The sequence below is a fragment of the Alternaria triticimaculans genome (genome assembly GCF_023758025.1).
Source record: "Alternaria triticimaculans strain BMP 0046 chromosome Unknown scaffold_16, whole genome shotgun sequence".
NCBI classification, from domain to species: Eukaryota; Fungi; Ascomycota; class Dothideomycetes; order Pleosporales; family Pleosporaceae; genus Alternaria; species Alternaria triticimaculans.
The window spans coordinates 235,135-253,383 of NW_026055973.1; the positions used below are offsets into that span (position 1 = coordinate 235,135).

General features: G+C 53.6%; 8 protein-coding genes across 8 annotated transcripts; 3 read left to right on the forward strand and 5 right to left on the reverse strand.

Annotated features, from left to right (window-relative positions):
- Positions 1-322: 322 nt before the first annotated feature.
- Positions 323-812, reverse strand: J4E78_008657 (uncharacterized protein; the record flags this gene model as incomplete). Its single annotated transcript, XM_049369257.1, has 2 exons — positions 323-666; positions 782-812. 2 exons carry the CDS (start codon positions 810-812, stop codon positions 323-325), a joined length of 375 nt encoding a protein of 124 aa, XP_049218958.1.
- A 938-nt stretch (positions 813-1,750) lies between these two features.
- On the reverse strand, positions 1,751-2,376 carry J4E78_008658 (uncharacterized protein; the record flags this gene model as incomplete). Its single annotated transcript, XM_049369258.1, has 7 exons — positions 1,751-1,815; positions 1,873-1,942; positions 1,995-2,021; positions 2,086-2,120; positions 2,172-2,205; positions 2,258-2,280; positions 2,340-2,376. The coding sequence occupies 7 exons, from the start codon at positions 2,374-2,376 to the stop codon at positions 1,751-1,753; spliced, it is 291 nt and encodes a 96-aa protein (XP_049218959.1).
- Positions 2,377-2,661: 285 nt separating this feature from the next.
- J4E78_008659 (uncharacterized protein) lies at positions 2,662-5,415 on the forward strand (the record flags this gene model as incomplete). The annotated part of the gene is made up of 3 exons (XM_049369259.1): positions 2,662-2,886; positions 2,936-3,727; positions 3,916-5,415. The coding sequence occupies 3 exons, from the start codon at positions 2,662-2,664 to the stop codon at positions 5,413-5,415; spliced, it is 2,517 nt and encodes an 838-aa protein (XP_049218960.1).
- Positions 5,416-6,277: 862 nt separating this feature from the next.
- Positions 6,278-9,210, forward strand: J4E78_008660 (uncharacterized protein; the record flags this gene model as incomplete). Its single annotated transcript, XM_049369260.1, has 3 exons — positions 6,278-6,791; positions 6,928-7,104; positions 7,337-9,210. 3 exons carry the CDS (start codon positions 6,278-6,280, stop codon positions 9,208-9,210), a joined length of 2,565 nt encoding a protein of 854 aa, XP_049218961.1.
- Positions 9,211-10,086: 876 nt separating this feature from the next.
- Positions 10,087-11,754, forward strand: J4E78_008661 (uncharacterized protein; the record flags this gene model as incomplete). Its single annotated transcript, XM_049369261.1, has 1 exon — positions 10,087-11,754. One exon carries the CDS (start codon positions 10,087-10,089, stop codon positions 11,752-11,754), a length of 1,668 nt encoding a protein of 555 aa, XP_049218962.1.
- Positions 11,755-12,359: 605 nt separating this feature from the next.
- J4E78_008662 (uncharacterized protein) lies at positions 12,360-13,819 on the reverse strand (the record flags this gene model as incomplete). Its single annotated transcript, XM_049369262.1, has 3 exons — positions 12,360-13,010; positions 13,065-13,529; positions 13,742-13,819. 3 exons carry the CDS (start codon positions 13,817-13,819, stop codon positions 12,360-12,362), a joined length of 1,194 nt encoding a protein of 397 aa, XP_049218963.1.
- A 675-nt stretch (positions 13,820-14,494) lies between these two features.
- On the reverse strand, positions 14,495-15,388 carry J4E78_008663 (uncharacterized protein; the record flags this gene model as incomplete). The annotated part of the gene is made up of 1 exon (XM_049369263.1): positions 14,495-15,388. The coding sequence occupies one exon, from the start codon at positions 15,386-15,388 to the stop codon at positions 14,495-14,497; it is 894 nt and encodes a 297-aa protein (XP_049218964.1).
- A 504-nt stretch (positions 15,389-15,892) lies between these two features.
- On the reverse strand, positions 15,893-16,942 carry J4E78_008664 (uncharacterized protein; the record flags this gene model as incomplete). Its single annotated transcript, XM_049369264.1, has 1 exon — positions 15,893-16,942. One exon carries the CDS (start codon positions 16,940-16,942, stop codon positions 15,893-15,895), a length of 1,050 nt encoding a protein of 349 aa, XP_049218965.1.
- Positions 16,943-18,249: the final 1,307 nt, after the last annotated feature.

The following is an 18,249-nucleotide window of genomic DNA, read 5'->3' on the forward strand; positions in this document are numbered from 1 at the left end:
CGACCTCAAACCTACAAGAGATGGGTTAAAGGCTGAGTGGCTATGCACAAAGCATACTTTGAGTGAGAATGGTGCATCGTTCATAAGGTGCGTAGTATTCGATTAGAAGCAATGTCAAGGATATAGGTTGGTATCAGTATCATGCGAATCCCAAACGCCAGATAAAAGTGCGAAACAACAACAAGACGGGCCAGGCTGGACATCAACCGCTCCGCTCCATGCTCCGTTGGTATCTCCCAATGCTCCATGTCGTCCCCGAACTTCAACCGCGAACGCCACACCACACACCCCTCAACTCCACTACGCCTTCTCGTTTCCCCAGTTACTTATACTGCGGTACGCCCTGCGGCGGCGGCCCATGTCCAGGCGCACCACCACCAGGAGCTCCACCATGTCCACCATACCCGTTCATCGGCATAGCGCCACCCTGCACCTTTGCCCCACCGCCGAACTGCTGCAGTTCGGGTTCCGGACGGTACTTGATGTCCTGCCAGAAATTGCAGACGTGGCATCCGACTTCTTTATACGGTTTCAGGCTGAATGGGATAACGGGGATGAAGCAGAATGTAAACCATTCCCAGCGCTTCATCACTTTGCCAGTTGGGTTGCCGCAGTTTTGGCAGTGGAGTTGGATGTGTTCGGCGCCTTTGAGGGCGGATGTGAAGGCTAGAGGGGGTGTTAGCTCGTGGACTTGAAGAGTTGGGGGTACGGATTGGTATGGCTGGAGAAGGGGAGGCAAGGACGAGAGTGAGGGTGCATGCTGGACGATGGGGTGACGTACTGTGCGTTCCGCAGGTAAAGAAGAAGAACATGGTCGCGGATTGTATGCGCGTGTAGCGCAGTACTCGTTGTGATACGTGTATTTCCCGATTTAGGGGCGAGTGTCTCTTCGCGGTCGGGCTGGTGGAACGATGCGCGTGCGACAAGTGGTACGGATGCTACGCGTTCGGTCGATGGGTATTGTTTGTGTGATACTCGTGTATGCAATAGCGCGTGATGCTGAGGGTTATGTACTGTCGCGAAGTTTATGTGGAAGGAAGTAGAGACGTCTGAAATGTGTTGCAATGGGAGGCGCGGGTTTCTGGTCGCTGGTGGAAGACCATTGGCGCCGAGGAAGCTGCGTCATCATCGATGCGTCTCAGCCACACTTGGCCTGGGGGCTAGCGGCTAAGTCCGCCAGCGCGGCGGCTATCACATGTACATATCCACGTACGCACCCCACACGTGTTGATTCTTTGGCACGGTAGTCATCGCATTCAAAAGACTACAAAAGTCCACGGATGGGATCATTGGCATGTCGTTGAGGCGTTGAAGTGGTTGTGGAGGAGAAGTTGATCGACGGCTAGCTCTTACCTAATGAGGACTGCTGCGCCGGCATCGTGATTCGCAGTGGATGCTAGTCACATGATCAGAATCGCGAGGCAAATCACGGATAGCTGATGAGGTTTGAGCATCAACGCTTCATTATGGTATCGAGCGGTAGCCTCTGAAGCCACTCTTATCGGAAAGAGACTCGTGACAGTCATTAAGAGTAGGATAGTACAAGCCCTTCATCATCCTTCGCACGTCAACACCGATGAATCGCAGAGCCCATAGACCTCCGTTGGAGGATCACATCCATACTACGAGAGTGAGGCAGCGTCTCTCAATATGAGAAGAGACCTAATGCTGGCTCCACAGAAAAGACCTGAGTAGAGAGGATGGATGAAACTCTCAGAGGTCACGGGCGCCTTGGTCCAGTCGCATTCGTCTACTGAGTCTTGAAGAGCAAGATAGCACAGTGGCCGAGATAGAAGTAGATGAAGTGCTTCGTTTCTGCAATCCAGTCAGATATCATTGAACGAATGTTTCTAATGAAAAAGTTCGGCTTACCATGCGTGACAAAGCTTCCAAAGTTGCGGCCGACGATGCAGTGCCATGTGGCGCCCTTCCGGCTGTCGAACTGTAGAGCAATTAGCGCGCGCTTCCTGTAACTCTTGGAGGCATGATCATACCTCTTTCTTGATGTACTGGGCAATGTCCTACAGGTAGAGGGTCAGTACGGTCCTAGGATGGCCTCGGCCTGAGCGGATAACGAAGACCTACCTTCTCGATAGTGAACTGCTCCATAGCCGTCTGTGCTACAAACTGTCAGCGTTCCGTCAGCCGCATGTTGGAAGCAGTTGACTTACCGACTTCAATGGCCTCTTGTTGCATCTCGTCGCTCTGTCACACATGTCAATACAATTCAGGAAGCAGCCGCCTAGTAATACCGTACCATGTCTGCGGACTTGATTTGAGCTGCATCCTGCATTAGCTTGTACTTTGGCAGACGTGTTGACAAGAACAAGGGGTCTTACCATCCTGCTTGTGGGCATCTGACTTGTCGCTGGCCATGGTGTTGATCTGTATGTGTTTAAAAGGTTGGGTGATTGGGTGTAGCTTCCTTCAAAGTAGGCGAGCTCTTATAATGCGCGTGGTTGAGTGAGGCTTGTCCAGGGCCTTGTCATGATGTTTGAGCAGGCGCTCGCGGCGGTCTGCGCTCGGGCCTTCCCCGTGAGCCTAATGCGCGCTAGTGGGCTGCCGGCCCATGCGTCGTTCACTTTTTTCTTCAGAACGCGACACTGACATCCACTACTCCTTCCACGACACCACAACCCGGGCAGGCAAGACTCTCACAGCATGGAGTCGTCACGCATCTTCGTGAGGAATTTGCCCTCTCACTTCACCGAAGATGACGTGCGGAAACACTTTGCCAAGTTTCCCATCACTGACGTAAAGTTCTTCAACCACCGACGCATCGGCTATGTTGGATACAAGACGCCCGAAGATGCTGCCAAGGCTGTCAAGTACTTCAACAAGACCTTCATCAAGCTCACCAAGATCTACGCAGAGATTGCGCGACCTGTATGTACTTTGCGACCACCATGGCGACAAGCGGGGCTAATATGCGCAGATCGCCGACAAGGAACTGCCAAAGTCACGGCGGCAGCAGAAACTCGAGAAGAGCGCCCCAGTAAGCGACGAGTACCGACCGGAACGGCAAGAGAACGACCTCAAGCGAAAACGAGAGGAAGCCGAGCAGGACCCGAAGCTGAAGGAGTTCTTGGAGGTCTATCAGCCGCCGTCCAAGACCAGCATCTGGGCCAATGGCGATACTCAGCTCAATGAAGCACCTGTCGCAGCCGCTGAAGAGGCTGTACCGGCGATTGCTGTGCCAGAGGACGAGAGCGACGATGAATATCAAGTCATCTCGAAGAAGCCAAAGATTGCTGAAGAGCCTGCAACCGCGCCACCTCCAGCAGCCCTACGGCCAACGTCCGCCGAACCAAGCGCAGCAGCGATTCAACCAGAAGCTGTACAGGGTCATGACGCGATGGAGGACGTACAAGTAGCGCCAGCCGTCGAACAAGGACCTGTCACGGATGAGGACTGGCTGCGGTCGAGAACAAACAGGGTTTTGGAGCTCGTGGAAGATGATGAAATGCCATCAGCTAGCACGGCTCCTGTCGCTGTAGCACCAAATCCAGCTGCCCGACCACGCGCACCTGCTGAGCCTTCACCGGCCTTTGCCGACGCACAGCCAGAGCCACATTCCCCGACGGAAGAGCAGACCGATACTGCTGCTGCCCCTAACGAAGAGGACAAGATCCGCGAGACTGGTCGACTATACCTCAGAAACCTGCACTACGAGGTGACAGAGGATGAGATTAAGGAACAGTTCTCCAAGCACGGAGCTCTCGAGGAAGTAAGTCATGATACATCTCTTTCTTTACCCGCCCATGCAATGATGAACATCAAGATAGGGACAACTGATGCTTCGGCACCTGAGGTTACCTTGGAAAGTATTTTAGTAGATGTCTTTCTTATCTGATAGCGGCAAACACTCCTTGTTTATAAACGTACACTTGTACGAATAGTTGCTGACTAGGACAGGTCCATGTGCCGTTGAAGAAGGCGGATGGCAAGGGTAAAGGCTTCGCCTTTGTGCAGTTCCAGAACCCGAACGATGCAGCGGAAGCTTACCTTGACAACGACAACACCATCTTTCAGGGACGCCTCCTTCACATCATCTCCGCGAAGGCGAAGAAGGATACCAAACTCGACGACTACGAGATCTCGAAGCTGCCTCTCAAGAAGCAGAAGGAGATCAGGAGGAAACAACAGGCAGTCAAGGCCACGTTCAACTGGAACTCGCTCTACCTTAATGCTGATGCAGTCATGTCCACCATCGCAAGTCGCATGGGCATCAGCAAGGGTGAGCTGCTCGACCCCACTTCGTCAGACGCTGCAGTCAGGCAGGCGCATGCCGAGACACACATCATCCAAGAGACCAAGTCGTACTTTGCACAGCATGGCGTCGACCTAGAGGCCTTTCAACGCAGCGCTAAAGGTGACCTTGCTATCCTCGTCAAGAACGTACCCCACACTGTGACGGCCGATGAGCTTCGAAAACTGTTCGAGGAGCACGGCAAGGTGGCCAAGTTCCTGATGCCACCGACAGGTATGACAGCCATCGTCGAGTTCTCCAACGTCGCGGAAGCAAAGACTGCCTTCATGTCGCTGTCGTATCGGAAGATGAAAGACTCAATTCTGTACCTGGAAAAGGCCCCCAAGGATCTGTTCAAGGAAGGTGTAGCAACCAACTTTGTACAGACCACGCCGTCCGCCCAGCCTTTGCAGTCGTCACAGCCCGGTGTGAAGCTTTCTGCAACTGACCTGCTCGTGGACGACCCTGAGCCCGAGGCTACAAACACCGCCACTTTGTACGTGCGCAACTTGAACTTCTCCACCACAACTGAGCGTCTCACGGAGGCGTTCAAACCTCTGGCCGGTTTCCGGAGTGCCACTGTCAAGACCAAGACCGACCCCAAGCGAGGCGTGCTGTCCATGGGCTTTGGTTTCGTCGAATTCAACAGTCCAGAGACTGCCACTGCAGCTTTGCGAGCCATGGATGGACACGATCTCGAAGGGCACAAGCTTCTCATCAAAGCTTCCCACAAGGGCGCCGATGCCGCCGAGGAACGCCGCAACGAGGATGCAGCCAAGAAGGCGGCAAGCACGAAGATTCTCATCAAGAACTTGCCGTTCGAAGCCAGCAAAAAGGATGTTCGTGCTCTGTTCACTCCTTACGGTCAGCTTCGATCCGTACGAGTACCCAAGAAGTTCGACGCTTCCTCACGTGGTTTCGGTTTCGCAGAGTTCACCACCAAACGCGATGCTGTCAACGCCATGAACGCATTGAAGAACACACATTTGTTGGGCCGTCGCCTGGTCCTTGCATTTGCTGAGACGGAGTCTGATGATCCAGAGAAGGAGCTGGAGAAGATGCAACAGAAGGTGGGAGCACAGGCCAACAAGGTCGCCTTGCAACGCCTTACAGAAGGTGGTCGCAAGAAGTTTAACGTTGCAGGCACCGATGATCTAGACGACTGAGCGCAAGAGTATTCCGATAGGAGTTGCGCGCGCGACACCGTCATACCTTGACGCCATCCCTTGCTCCCCGGCCACACAAGCTAGGCCGCCCTTTGCCCCGGTCCGTAGGAAGTAGTAGGGGTGCTTTGACCTGCTGCACAACGCTATATCTAGAACACCGTTTTCTAAGCTTCGACAGGGTATATCGCCAGTGGATTGCATCAATGGGCATGGCCACCACACGGCGTTTCAGACTACTCCAAAGGGAGTAAAGAAGCCATGAACGAGACGTTTGTCGATCATGCAGACTTGACGTAGTTTGTTGTTTGCGGACACTGACCTCTATCCTTGCTTTGAGCAGTCCGTGATGGCTCTGTTCCCCTATGGCCAATCAGGTGACTGTCGAACAGATGGCAGTCTGACTCCATGCCCTTGATCACTCTGCTAACCACGCTACATTTACCATTACAACAGCAAAGGTTTCACGAGAGGTGTGATCAATGGCCAAAAGTCGAACTAGGACTCTTTGGAGGCCATGATGAAGGCACGACGCACTCCAATCTTAATCTTGTGGTACTGGACTGTCACCCCGATGACTGGCCCCTCCATCAATTTCCGGCTAGCGGAAGTCGTATTGCACCCTACGGTCGGTGCTATGGCCTACGTGCCTATCATGTAGTCCTCCTGCCTAGGGCCCGTCATCTGGACCATACTTTATCAATGCAATCATCTGCAAACCTCGCCGCATACCCAGCTACATTCTCGTCTTCGTTCACCACGCTCGTTGCTTCAACTGCTCAACATTCATTGCTTTGTACTTCAAATCTCATTCATACTTATCATCGCTGGTTTCATATTCTGAAGTTTGCATGCCATAGCCGCCATGCAGGTCCAGTCACCCCAGCCCTTGTCCAGGCTGTCGGCGGACATTCCCCTCTTGGAAGGTACTCCGGTCGATGGATCGCCACAACATCGAGACGTCCTCCAGGAGCGTTACGCTGCGCAGTCTCACAACACTCATAGCAGTACAGCCTCGCCACAAGTGGGACAAAGAAGCAGTCTCAGCCCCTCTGACAGCTCTCACGCACAGCGGAGCGTCGCCACAGGGAACTACTACACCGGCAATGTACACGCACAACACATCGGATTAGCAGGCTTCGGCGTCGAGAGGTCGGAGAAGCAGATCAGATGCGAGCTCGGGCGACTATATAAGCTACTTCAGCGGTCAGAGAAGTACCAGACGTATCGCGAAAAGCAACCAGCTCTCACACCGGCCGAAGTCGTCGCGAGAGACGCTGCAGAGAAAAAAGAGCAGGAAAGGAGAAAGGCACAGGGACTACAGCAAGAGAAGGACAAGACCGTCTGGCCTGACTTCTTAGAACAAGCCTTCTGGACGGGTAAGTCTTCGTTTTCATTACACCGCATCTCGCAATACCTCTGTCTCACTACCTGCGTTTTCCACTTCTATTCTCCCACCAACTACGATTACGCAGCTTCACGATTCCAGCCCAACATCTGACAAACACTCTACAGCACTCGTACGATGGCCGCCAATGGGAAGGAAGAAATACATGCTCGAAGGCACCCAGCGAGGGCGGAATGAGCTGATCCAGGATTCTATTTACAGAGACACCGGTATCAGACGCGACCGCAAACAGGTTTCCAGTCATCTCCAGGTCCTCAAGGACAAGCTCAGAGGAGTTCCTGCTGGTGAGTGCCCGTCTCGTACATCGTGTAACGATCGGCATCAGCCTCTTCTCATTCGCCCATGACATCGGGGCGGCGGTCCCGCATGCGTCGATCCAGTTTCAAGTCATCAGAGCATTCCTATCTTCCAAAGTTCTTCTAGAAGGCAATGGCGGTGGCTTTGCGGTTGCTATTCCTGGTGTGATTGGGAGGGTTCCGCTAGGGACTACCAAAATGAGACTAACCTGCGCGACAGTCCTACTCTACATGGCCACACCAGAGGACGTCTCTAAGCGCCGATCTACGAATACATCCGCTCGATCATCCTATTCGTCACAGCTGCATGGCCGCCAACATGCGCAGCGCACAGAGTCTGTTACCAAATCCGATTCCAGTACCTCCTCGCCGCACGTTTTGCCGCATTGTAGCGGCCCACAATCCGACCTCGCCCTGGGTTCCGGCCCGGATTCTGATGCGCTGTCTTCTTCATTCGCAGTCACGGGCTTCAAGATCCTCCTTGAGGGTGGTCGTCAGCCTATGCACTGTTTGGCTCAATCACAATCGCATGGCAGGCTCGATAGCTCGCATGTTGTAGATCTTGCCTCTTGGCGCCATCAATACCGCGAGTTTGACTTCCTCCGATCGGAGACCGAGGAATGGATGGAGAACGGTCGGAAAGTGTTGGTCGGTACCGCATCTACTGCCTTGATGACAGAGGTGCCGCCAGATGTCGACCCAACCATCATCTTCGATCTTCAATCGCATTCCGATTTGTCAAGATACGACTATGTGGAATGCATGACGCGATTTTACAACACCGGCGACAACGTAATCGACCCGCAATTTGACCGCGCGAGGCATGACCGGGAAGAAACGCGATCCACTTGCGAATATCGGCGAGACCCCCAAGGCTCTCAAGGTGTCCTATGCGTGCAATTTACGACGCAGCCATGGGCGAGGCATGTGAGGGAGAACCAGAATCTGACGCACAGGAGCGAGGAAATTGTCAAAGAACCGCTTCAACACCTGGCAGCAATACAGTACATATATGGTGTTGTTGCTAACACAGGCGAGGTCCGATGCCTCACTACAGTTCTTTGGAGGGTTCAGCAGACGAGTGGATCTGCAGACGTTGGCACAATTGAGTGGCGTTCCGTGAAGTTCGCTCATCATCGGTCAGCTACAGGAGAAAGACATTGTTATGAGGCGATATCCAAGACTGAAGATTCGGAAGACACGGAAGTTGGTCACAAGCGTACTCCGGCCATACCAACGTCTACACATACGGACGCGATGCCTTATTACCAAACTACACAACTACCACTGGACTTGGCACAGACACATATAAGCCACCACTCATACGAGACTGAGTCTCACCATGCTTACTTGCCACCACCTCTCTCCGTCGATGTTCTCGGATCAATGCAACCAGATTCAGACCACCTCGACACCTCGGTGGCCACCACTACTACTGAGTTCTCTGGCGAAAGCTTTGCACTATCACGTACTTCAGGCATGGCATCGCCGAACACACAAGGCAATGACTTCAGCTTCAACGGCGGGCACGTGGGTATCAGAGGCAACTTCGAATCTGGCAACCCCCAGGTATATGGAGGCTTCCTTAGCCAAAGCACTGGACACGAAGGATTGCATACGCTTGCTGGACTGGAGCACGATGAGCTCGCAACCATGGGGCTTGCTGTCGGCGAACATGGACAGCTGATTCCAGTGGATGCAAACAACGATCTGCACTATTCCACCAATGCAGCTTGCTATTCGGCCAAACCCAACTGGCAGCACGCACGTCTCGTTTCGCACCTCGATAATGCAGCAGAACAGTACCGTCCTTACCTCGGCCACGATGGCCATGCTCAGGTAGCAGCAAATCACGGCATCGCCCATGGCCAAGACCCATATCAACAAGTCGGTCAAAGACAGGATTCAGTGGCGGGTATCTTCCCCAACGTGAATCACACCTTTTGGGGTTTGCACGGGCTCCAAAGCCCATTCCAAGACGACATGGGTAGTGGTGCCGTTCATGGGACAGAACACTTGGAAGAGCAGACACACGGTCCAGACTACGGTGTGCCGGGTCTAGTTGAGAGAGACCAAACAGGAAGAGGTTATTAGACCTCGGTCGGCCCCCTTGAGGCCGCTTACGATGAAATGACTTTATGTTGGTTACATATGTATCATGTAGATTAGGATTAGGTAGAGTATTGAAAGAGTATAGAGGTCTCACGATGGCGAAATTCGATACCTATCTCGTACGACATGTCTCGACACACTGATCACAAAATGCTCGTGTCCTGCACACACAACAGCCCTTCTCTTTTCCGATCCCTTTGACGCCGCGAAGATACATGAAACATGGCCGACCCACTGACGCATGCATCTGACAGACACACCCGAGCCGCCCAAAACTACACGCTAGCAACGGCAATGGCGTCAGACTCCCGGCACAGGCATTAAACGGTCGATAGGGCGTTCCTTACGCTGCACAGCCGATCAACCTGCATACACACCTAAAATAGACAAGATATGCACATGTAAAAGCTTTGATCTTCGGGTAGGGAGCCCAACAAACGCTACACCCGATCCCGCATAACGATCTGTAAGGACGTTGTGGCATGTATGTAGGCGGAATCCATGGAATAAACTACGTAATTGCCAACGGCCGCGGCCACACCCGCAAGGGAAGCGGTGCGCCTCGGGTACCCTGGATGTCAGTCAGTCCATGTCCATGTGCATGATCCCTTTGCTGCACTCAGCCACGATAACAGATGTTGTTTACCTAATGCTATCGCTACACCGCATATGCGCACCGGCGTCATTACAGCCCAATGTCCTGCAAGACGCCCAAGGCGCGTCAAGTTCGACAAACGCGCTGGCGCGCGGTCACGCCTGCTTGCCCGCATTGAGCGGGGCAAACAGCGAGAAGGCTCCACTTTCAAGCAGACGACAACAGCAAGCGCTCGGCACGCTACTCGTTTGCCGTTCTTTGCTATGGATACGGCGGGGGAGGATTTGAAGAGATACTTAATTGTTCCTACGCTTTCTTCTTCTTCTGCTCCATTACTTCCGTCTTCAAGTCTGGTTGCTGGTAGTGAGGAAGAACAGATCTCGGCGAGGAGCAGCGAGGATACGAAATACGAGCAAACAGCCTTCACCAACAACAAGGCTGAGAAGAGAAAGATGGAAGTCGATACACACACTCCTCTACCCAATTCCTTCGGAGGTGCGCATGCAGAAGCTATGGATGCGAGTACACCACTCGACGGCGTTATTAGCATGGATGATTTCATGATCCAGAACAAGCACGCACATGAAGCCCAGAAACTCGTCAAGGAAACCAAACAACCCGCGCCTCCTCCTTCGAAGAAGCCCAAAACCCCCAACCAGAAATCGACTCCACTCGTTCCTGTAGCAGTCGGCGCCCGCTCCTCCCGGCACACCATTCTCCTCCACGAAAAATACCAAGCCCTCGGCATCCCGCAACCACTCTTCACCTACGGAGGGGGCAGTGAAACGGGCTGGACTGTTTCCGTTTCCTTCCCTGGTCTGGATGATGCGGAGGAGCTGCAGGGATTGAAGTTCGAGGAAGAGAGGAAGTTTAATAGCAAGCAAGAGGCCAAGGAGGCTATGAGTCAGAAGGCGTTGGGTGTGTTGGAGGAGTTGGAGAAGGAGGGGAGGGTCAAGAAGGGTGGGAAGGGGAAGAAGAAGAAGGGGGGTGGTGAGGGGGAGGGGAAGATTGGGGAGAAAGGGAAGGAGGAGAAGGAGAAGGGACCTGGTGAGAATTATGTTGGCAAGTTGCTTGAATTCCAGCGCGCAACCGACTCCCCCCAACCCACATACACCGACTACCAATCCGGCCAACGCTTCTCCTGCATCATCACCATCGACGGCGAAGACCAACCCTTCGGCTCCATCTCAAACCTCTTCTCCTCCAAAAAGGCCGCTCGACAAGACGCCGCCCGCCACGCCGTCGAGCACTTCAAGAGCCTGGGTACCTGGCCCACAGACGACACAGCCGTCGGCGGCATCCGTAAGAGAAAGAAAGCCTCCCCCATCGACCCAGACACCGTCTCAATATCCCCACTACTAGACAACTCCAGCTCCCCCTCCACACCCCCCATCCAAGCAACAACCCCCACCCCCGCGCCTCCAGGCACCCCCTCCTACGCCTCCCGCGTCGCGACCCTCGCCGTCACGCTCGCGCTTCCGACTCCAGAATGGAACTACACGCCCCACCCCTCCGATCCTACATTCCACAGCGTGTGCTGTTACTTCAAAGGCGCGGGACAGCATGAGGGTCCTATCGGTGAAGTGAGGAATATTTACGGGAGGAAGAAGGCGAAGGAGGAGTGTGCAAGGTTGACGCTGGAGTATCTTGTGCAGGTGAAGGAGGAGAGGTTGAGGTATGGGATTAGTGTTATGAGGGGGGTGCTAGGCGAGGAAGGTGTTGAAGGTGTTGTTGGGGCGGGTTTGGGCAGGGTTGGATTGGGTGAGAGTGAGGGAGCAGAGGCGGGAGAGGAGAAGATGGTTGGGGATGTGGGAGGCAAGGTGAGGTTGGGGATGGGGCTTGATGGTGTGGATGAGAGGATGGGGGATATGGATGTGGATTTGGGGGAGAGTAGTGAGGATGAGGTGTTTGCTGATGCTGTGGAGGGCTAGGGTTTGGTCTCTACTTTGGAGGCGTTGGCCTGTATAGCAGCTTTGGGTAGTGTACAGCGGGATTGGGTAGATATGCTGTGGCCTGGACCTTGTATACTGGTGTTCGGTACATATGAACTTCAGCTTTAACAGCAGCATAGCCCTCTGGTGAATACCCATACAACACATCAAAGCCCTCGTCCTCCTCCCATTTTCACCCAACACATCTACCTCACCATCTCCGCACACATATTGAAGATGAAAGCAATCGAACACCCAAGTAAAATGACCAGTAATATTCGCGCATCTCCACGATACACATGTCTAAACTCCATTTCTACCTCCCGCAGAAGGCATGAAGTAGACAGGAGACTAGTTGTACAGTTTACCCAGTCCCACTAACATTTGAGATACACTGGATGGGAGGCTTACTAAGCCCACCACCTCGACACTCTTCGCGAAGAAAAAAGCAGAATATCCATTCGCACCATTCGCCGTGAAAAGGGACCCAGCGACAGCGACAGCGACGACAGGGAGAAATAGATGTACAGGTACAGAGGACCATTGCGACCGTAAAGCCCATGGACTCAACCACAGAATCAGAAACCGGGAAGTCGGCCGCTCTTCTAAGACGAAGCAACCTCGCTCTTCCTCTTACTCCGATCGCGCTTCTTCTCCTTACCAGCCTTATCCGCCTTCTCCTTCTCCTGCGCCGCCGCCGCGTTCTCTTTATCGCCTTCCATCTCCGTGTTGCGCGTGCTACGCCCGGATTTAGCCTTCTTCTTCGCGGCGCCAGTCTCCTCAGGGGGAGTGGGTTCGTCGTGAGAGGAAGCTGGGGCGGGAGCGATGGGTTGGGGCGCGGATTTCTCCTTCTTCTTCTTGTCTTTCTTTGCGGGGGTTTCGGCGACGGCGGGGGCGGTCGAGGTAGTGGCTTGGGGTGCGGAGCGCGAGGTAGGCAGGGGGACGGGTGTGGAGGCTGTGGCGGGCGCGATGGAGACGGGGATTGAGTTGCCGTTTACAGCGGGCGTCGTCTTCTGGCGCTTGCGTGGTGTCTTTGCGGGGGGAGAGGGGGCTTTGGCGGGCGCTTCGTCTTCGTCTTCGGAGGAGGCGTCGCTGTCTGCGGCGCCGGCTTCGACTTCGGCTTCGATTTCTGGTTCGCCTTCCTCGGACGCGTCGTCTTCTTCGATTTCGGCGTCCTTGATGCCCTTCTGCTTGACGTATTCGGCCATTTGCACTTTCCACTCTTCCATGGAGTTGCGGTAGGATGCTTTCCATTCCTGTGATTGGGTTAGTGAGATGTCGATTGTCGGGTTATGCGATTGTGTGCTTACCTCCTTCTCCGCGTCGGAAAGCTCAGCCCAGCGCCTGTTGACCTCGGTCTGGACGGCGGCTGGAGCGAGTGTGCCACCGGGAGCGAGCGCTGCCTCCAGATCCGCCTTGACGATGGGACGCGCGTGTTGGTGGTAGAGGAAAGCAGCAGTGAGGGGCTTCTTGGGCGCATTGGGGTCTTTCTCCTTCTTCTCGCGTTTGCGCTTCTTGCTCTTGACGCCGTCAATTGCCTTCTCAGCAGGCGCGCCAACGTCTCCGGCTACGCTGTCCATAAGCTTTTGGCCACTCTCTACAACATTCGCGGCGGTCTTGATGGTACTTGTGATAGCATCGTTCTCGGTTGAGACGTCGTCTTTTTCGATGCCGAGGACTGATGCGCAGTGCTTGTTGTAGTGGTCCATGAGGACGGTGATCTGGTGCTGTACGTTGACGAGACCATTCTGGAGGCTGTGGAGAGAGCCCAGAACCTGCGCGTGATTGTAAGTTTTTGCTTTGTAAAACCACCATGTATCGGGTCGCGTAGATTACGCGATCCATGTTACACAGACGTATCCATATGGCGACGTGATGGTGGCGCGATAATGCGCGCTGACCGCGTGGTGTTCCGACGCGACGACAGAGCTATGCGCGCGTGTCGCAATTGCGATTGGAGAGTGCAAAAAGGGAATTGGGTACGTACGTGGTCTCTGGTCCGATTGAATTCTGCAACAGAGATCAGCAATTCGCCGGTGGCGGGTGTCTTCTTCTTGGGGACCATGTTGGGCGGCGTGGTATGGGCAGAGGGTGAAGACGCGTCGACGGGCGGGAGGTTGAAGAGGGAGGGCGCGGGAAGGGCGGAGGAGCGCTGAAATTTCGGGGGGTCGGGGGCATGGCTCCCTTAAGTGACAGCCCAAACACAAGCGAACGTGCCCTGATTTTTGGGCAGTCACCAGCCCATTTGGGGGGCACCAGTAAATTAATGCCCCCAAAATTCAAATCTAGGCTTACTTTTCGCGCCTGCAGCCTGTACAAAAGGCGCGTTTTCAAGATGCATCCAGACAAACTGCACGCGAAAGTTATGCGCAGTCTTTTTTGAGCGTCTACTACCTTTCAGAAGCCATAGTCTACTATCAGCGCGCATTTTATCTCTGTTGCGCAATGCATATCTCTGTTGCAGCGTGTTGTGCAACTTGGGTGGCGTAGGCCGCCTATTAGAGCGAGGGCGCCCATCCGCTGGGCAGTGCCCCCCAAGCCGCCCGTGATAAGGCCTCGCTTTGGTGCCACCTCCCCATCTTTGCGCGTGTTTCAGGCGCCGTTTGGCTTTGCCCGCCCTCCACCACGCAACAAGTCAATCTGGGTTTGAAAGATGCCACAACTCTGCGCATAATACACCATGACATGATTTCACACAGCTTACTCTCTTTTGCAATCGTATTTGATATCATTGCTCTATCTACTCTTTGAACCGACCACCTTCGCTGACGTCAGGGTATACGTCAAATCGCCTCTGTCCATAGAGTGGCACTCCCTTCCTGGTCTCTTCGATCTTGCCCGCTTCCAGTTCGCGGATGAGTACACCTTCCTTCTCGTCTAGCTGCTCTAGCACTACCGCATTGGGGTCAACGACCATGCTGTGTCCCCACGCGTTGTATTCAGCCTCCATGTCTCTTGCTGGACTACACAGTCCAACGTAGACCTGGTTGTCCGTCGCCCTAGCCCTCGCCAACAACTCCCAATGTAACGCGCCGGTCGTGAGATTGAATGCGCCAGGGTATAATAGCAGGAACGCGCCCTTCCTCGCCGCGATCATGGCAAGCTCGGGGAACCGTATGTCGTAGCAGATGGCTATCGCAATCTTTCCGTATTCGGGGAGGTCGACTAATGTGATCTTGTTGCCTGGCGACAGCACCTCGCTCTCTTTGAACTTGATCTTGCCTGGGATATCGATGTCGAACAAATGCACCTTGCGATGAGTGGCAAGTAGCTCTCCACTCGGCGCAAAGGTCAAACTTGTGTTGTACAGCTTCTTCGTATCCTTATCATCTCTCTCTGGTATGCTTCCTCCAACAAGGTATACGCCCGCCTCTTTCGCCAGTTTGCTCAATGCGTGGAACGTCTGCGATTGCGATTCCGAAGGTGGGGAAGGGAGGAGCGTCTCGGCGTACTTGTCGAAGTACTTTGTTCCGTAGGGCGAATTGAAGCATTCGGGAAGGACTACCAGTTTTGCGCCGGCTTTTGAGGCATCGAGCACTTTTTGGCGCGCTGAAGTGAGGTTTGCGGTCTTATCGGCGCCTGAGGCGAGTTGGATGAGCGCGAGCTTTAAGGACTTTTTGAGGAGGGACGCCATGGTTGATGCTTGTGTGAGGAATTGGTGAGACTACAAGGCAAATAATCCGGGGAAACTTGAAGCTGAAGTATATACAATGTGATGTTGGAGGTCTGGTTGGAGTGTTGGAGTAGAGTTGGGGTGGGGGTTAGCTCCAGATGTCCGCATGATGACATCGCTCGGACTCGCCGCCCGATCATGGCGGGGTGTGCCTGCCGACGCGTTGGACGCGTTCCTTCACTCCTCAACCACACCACACCACACGCCGATATCGTCTACTTTAACAACATTGCGCAAGCGCGTCACTTATCGTCAAGCAAAGACACTGGCAATGAGAGATCTCGCATTCCATTATTCTTTTACACCACGTTGGTGCAAAGAAGACGATATCCCATCGCTTAATACCGCTGCCTTTACCATGTCCATCGATCCTTCCGACTCTCCACCATGGATGTCCACAATGGAACAATGAAATTTACTGAGTGTAGGTAATCGTCCAGCAAATGCCATCTTAACAACCACACGCTACCACCATAACATATTGATGTCGAAGGAACTCTTGATAGGAAAGATCCCCAGATAGAAACCCCTCATGCGATCCATTAACAACATCAAGTTCGCAGCCTCCTGGTGATCCAGGACGTATGAACCAATCCGCTCCCGTACACTATAAGGCAAACCCATCAGGTGTGGCGCTGGCGATCGCATTGTGGCGCGAAGCTTGCCTGTCTTCTTCCCAGGGTGCAGCAGGAGGTATTGTCGCGTGTCCTGATGACTACCGCTTTGTCCAAGCACAATGTACGCAAAACCCTTTGGCTTGTCCTCCGGAGTCAACGTTCTTGGCGCAGTCATCACAGCAACAACCTGTCGGGAGTACCTTTCGAAGGCGACGGTATCTGCGCGAAGGTATTCGAGTGTTGTGTTCGCGGCCTCGATGTCAAAGTGTGACTGACTGTGGCCATCTTCAGACCACGCGTTCGAGCTAACGAATTCGAAGTGACATTTCGCAGCTGAGGGTGACCACATCGCCTTTACGAGTGGAGTAATGTTGGTACTCTGGTGCCACAACGTGTGCATGAGGCAGGTGCCCTTGCAACATCCATTGGCGACATCAATTTTGACCTGTCGGACATACTGCATCTGGGACCCTAGACACCAGTTCGCGGCCGACTGGATCTGTCTGAGATCTTTTGTAGCCGACTGAAGGCGCTTATAATCTGGTACACAGTCGGTCGGTGCCTTGCCAAAGACGAAAGTGTTGTTGCTGTACAAGACACTCGCGGCCTCGTCGTAGATCTGGCGACAGCTGAGCAGCAAGTTCATGCCGCCGCGGATACTGGTGAACGCATCCGACTTGACCGGTGCGCATGAACTTGGTGCGTTCTCTTCATCCTGGGTACTCTTGCTCATCGCTTGTTCTTGGTCCTCAGAATACTCGAATCGAACGCTTTCTTGGTGCTCAAAGAGGTGGACGTATATCATGGTGCGTATCTCGCCCGGCAAATCGAGGATTGAGCCACCGATGTGTGCTTTGCTGGCTTTCGTCCGCGGGATTTCGATGAATCGGAGCGCCATCTCGGATGCCTGGTTGCTGAGTGTGAGTTGAAAAGTATGCGAGACTGGAATTGGCGGAGCTGGTTCTTTAAATACTCGAGGGGAGAAAGAGAGAGCGGCAGCCTGATTGACTAAGCATGTGTAGTGCACTGACCTGGAGGTCGTGGTTCCGTACCTTGCCAACGCAGAATTGCTACGACTTGAGGCGTACATCGCCACTACGGAATGTGCCTGGTGCACAGACGTTCCAAAGGCCTCCGTTCATTGCCTCTGTATATGAACCGGCTTTCCGATCTCAAGCACTTACCGCACCTTTCAGCACTCAACTCTCCTACTCGAGCAAACAATATGGCGCCGAACAACACGCCGAAGCCGATCGCAAAAGGCAACTCTACGAAAGCCAACCCGGATATCCTTTCCTTCCTCGATCTACCAGCCGAAACCCGGAACCAGATATATGGAATCCTCTTCACGAAAGGTGCCGTAGACAGTCAAGTGCATGAGCTGCACGACTGTAATTTCAGGCGTTGGTACCCGCCGCCCGCCGCAGAGTTGGCATCTTCGACGAGTATAAGACTAAAGAATACGGACGAGGATCACGTATCCTTCGTAAAAGATGGTTGCCATATCGAAGGTATACAAAGCACACGTGCACAATTCCTCGCAGGGAAGCCATTACTCTCAACATGTCGACAGGTCTATCACGAAGCCGTCACCACGTTTCTGAAGAGTAACACCTGGACCGTTGCATTGAAACGTTATACATCTAGATCCCAGCTTGTCACACTTTTACAAGACGCAGCAATCTTCTTGAGCGGACTTGGTTCTCAATCCGGATTGCTGAAGGGGTTGGAAATCGAGGTGGCGGAGGTTATCTCTTGCAGCTTGGTGTGACTGTGGAGGTTCTTGGGGCTGTTGATGGTGGCGAAGGTTGAAAGACAAGAGAACATTCACTCTTTGTCAACGCTCGTATGTGCCCTCCTCCACTCGTATCACGGCTACGGATCGTATATGGTGCCTGATTAGGCTATCCGGTGCGTAATTATCTTCACTCTTACTATTACTTACCCCTATTAGCTCCTGGTCGTGCCGCGGTACGTTCAATTGCCAACCCGGCAGGCAATAGTCTTTCACCAATACTAGGTAGTCGGGTGCTACCCCAGCCCCAGTCACAGTCAAAAGAAAAAGCGCTTCACTCCATGCAAGCAAAGTGAAACGATGTCAGGATCCACGAACGATACTGGCGCACAGACGTTGACCTTCGTCCTTCGTTGTATATAACAACCCATACAGCAAAATATTCCACTCCCGACTCTCACTCCCTTCAA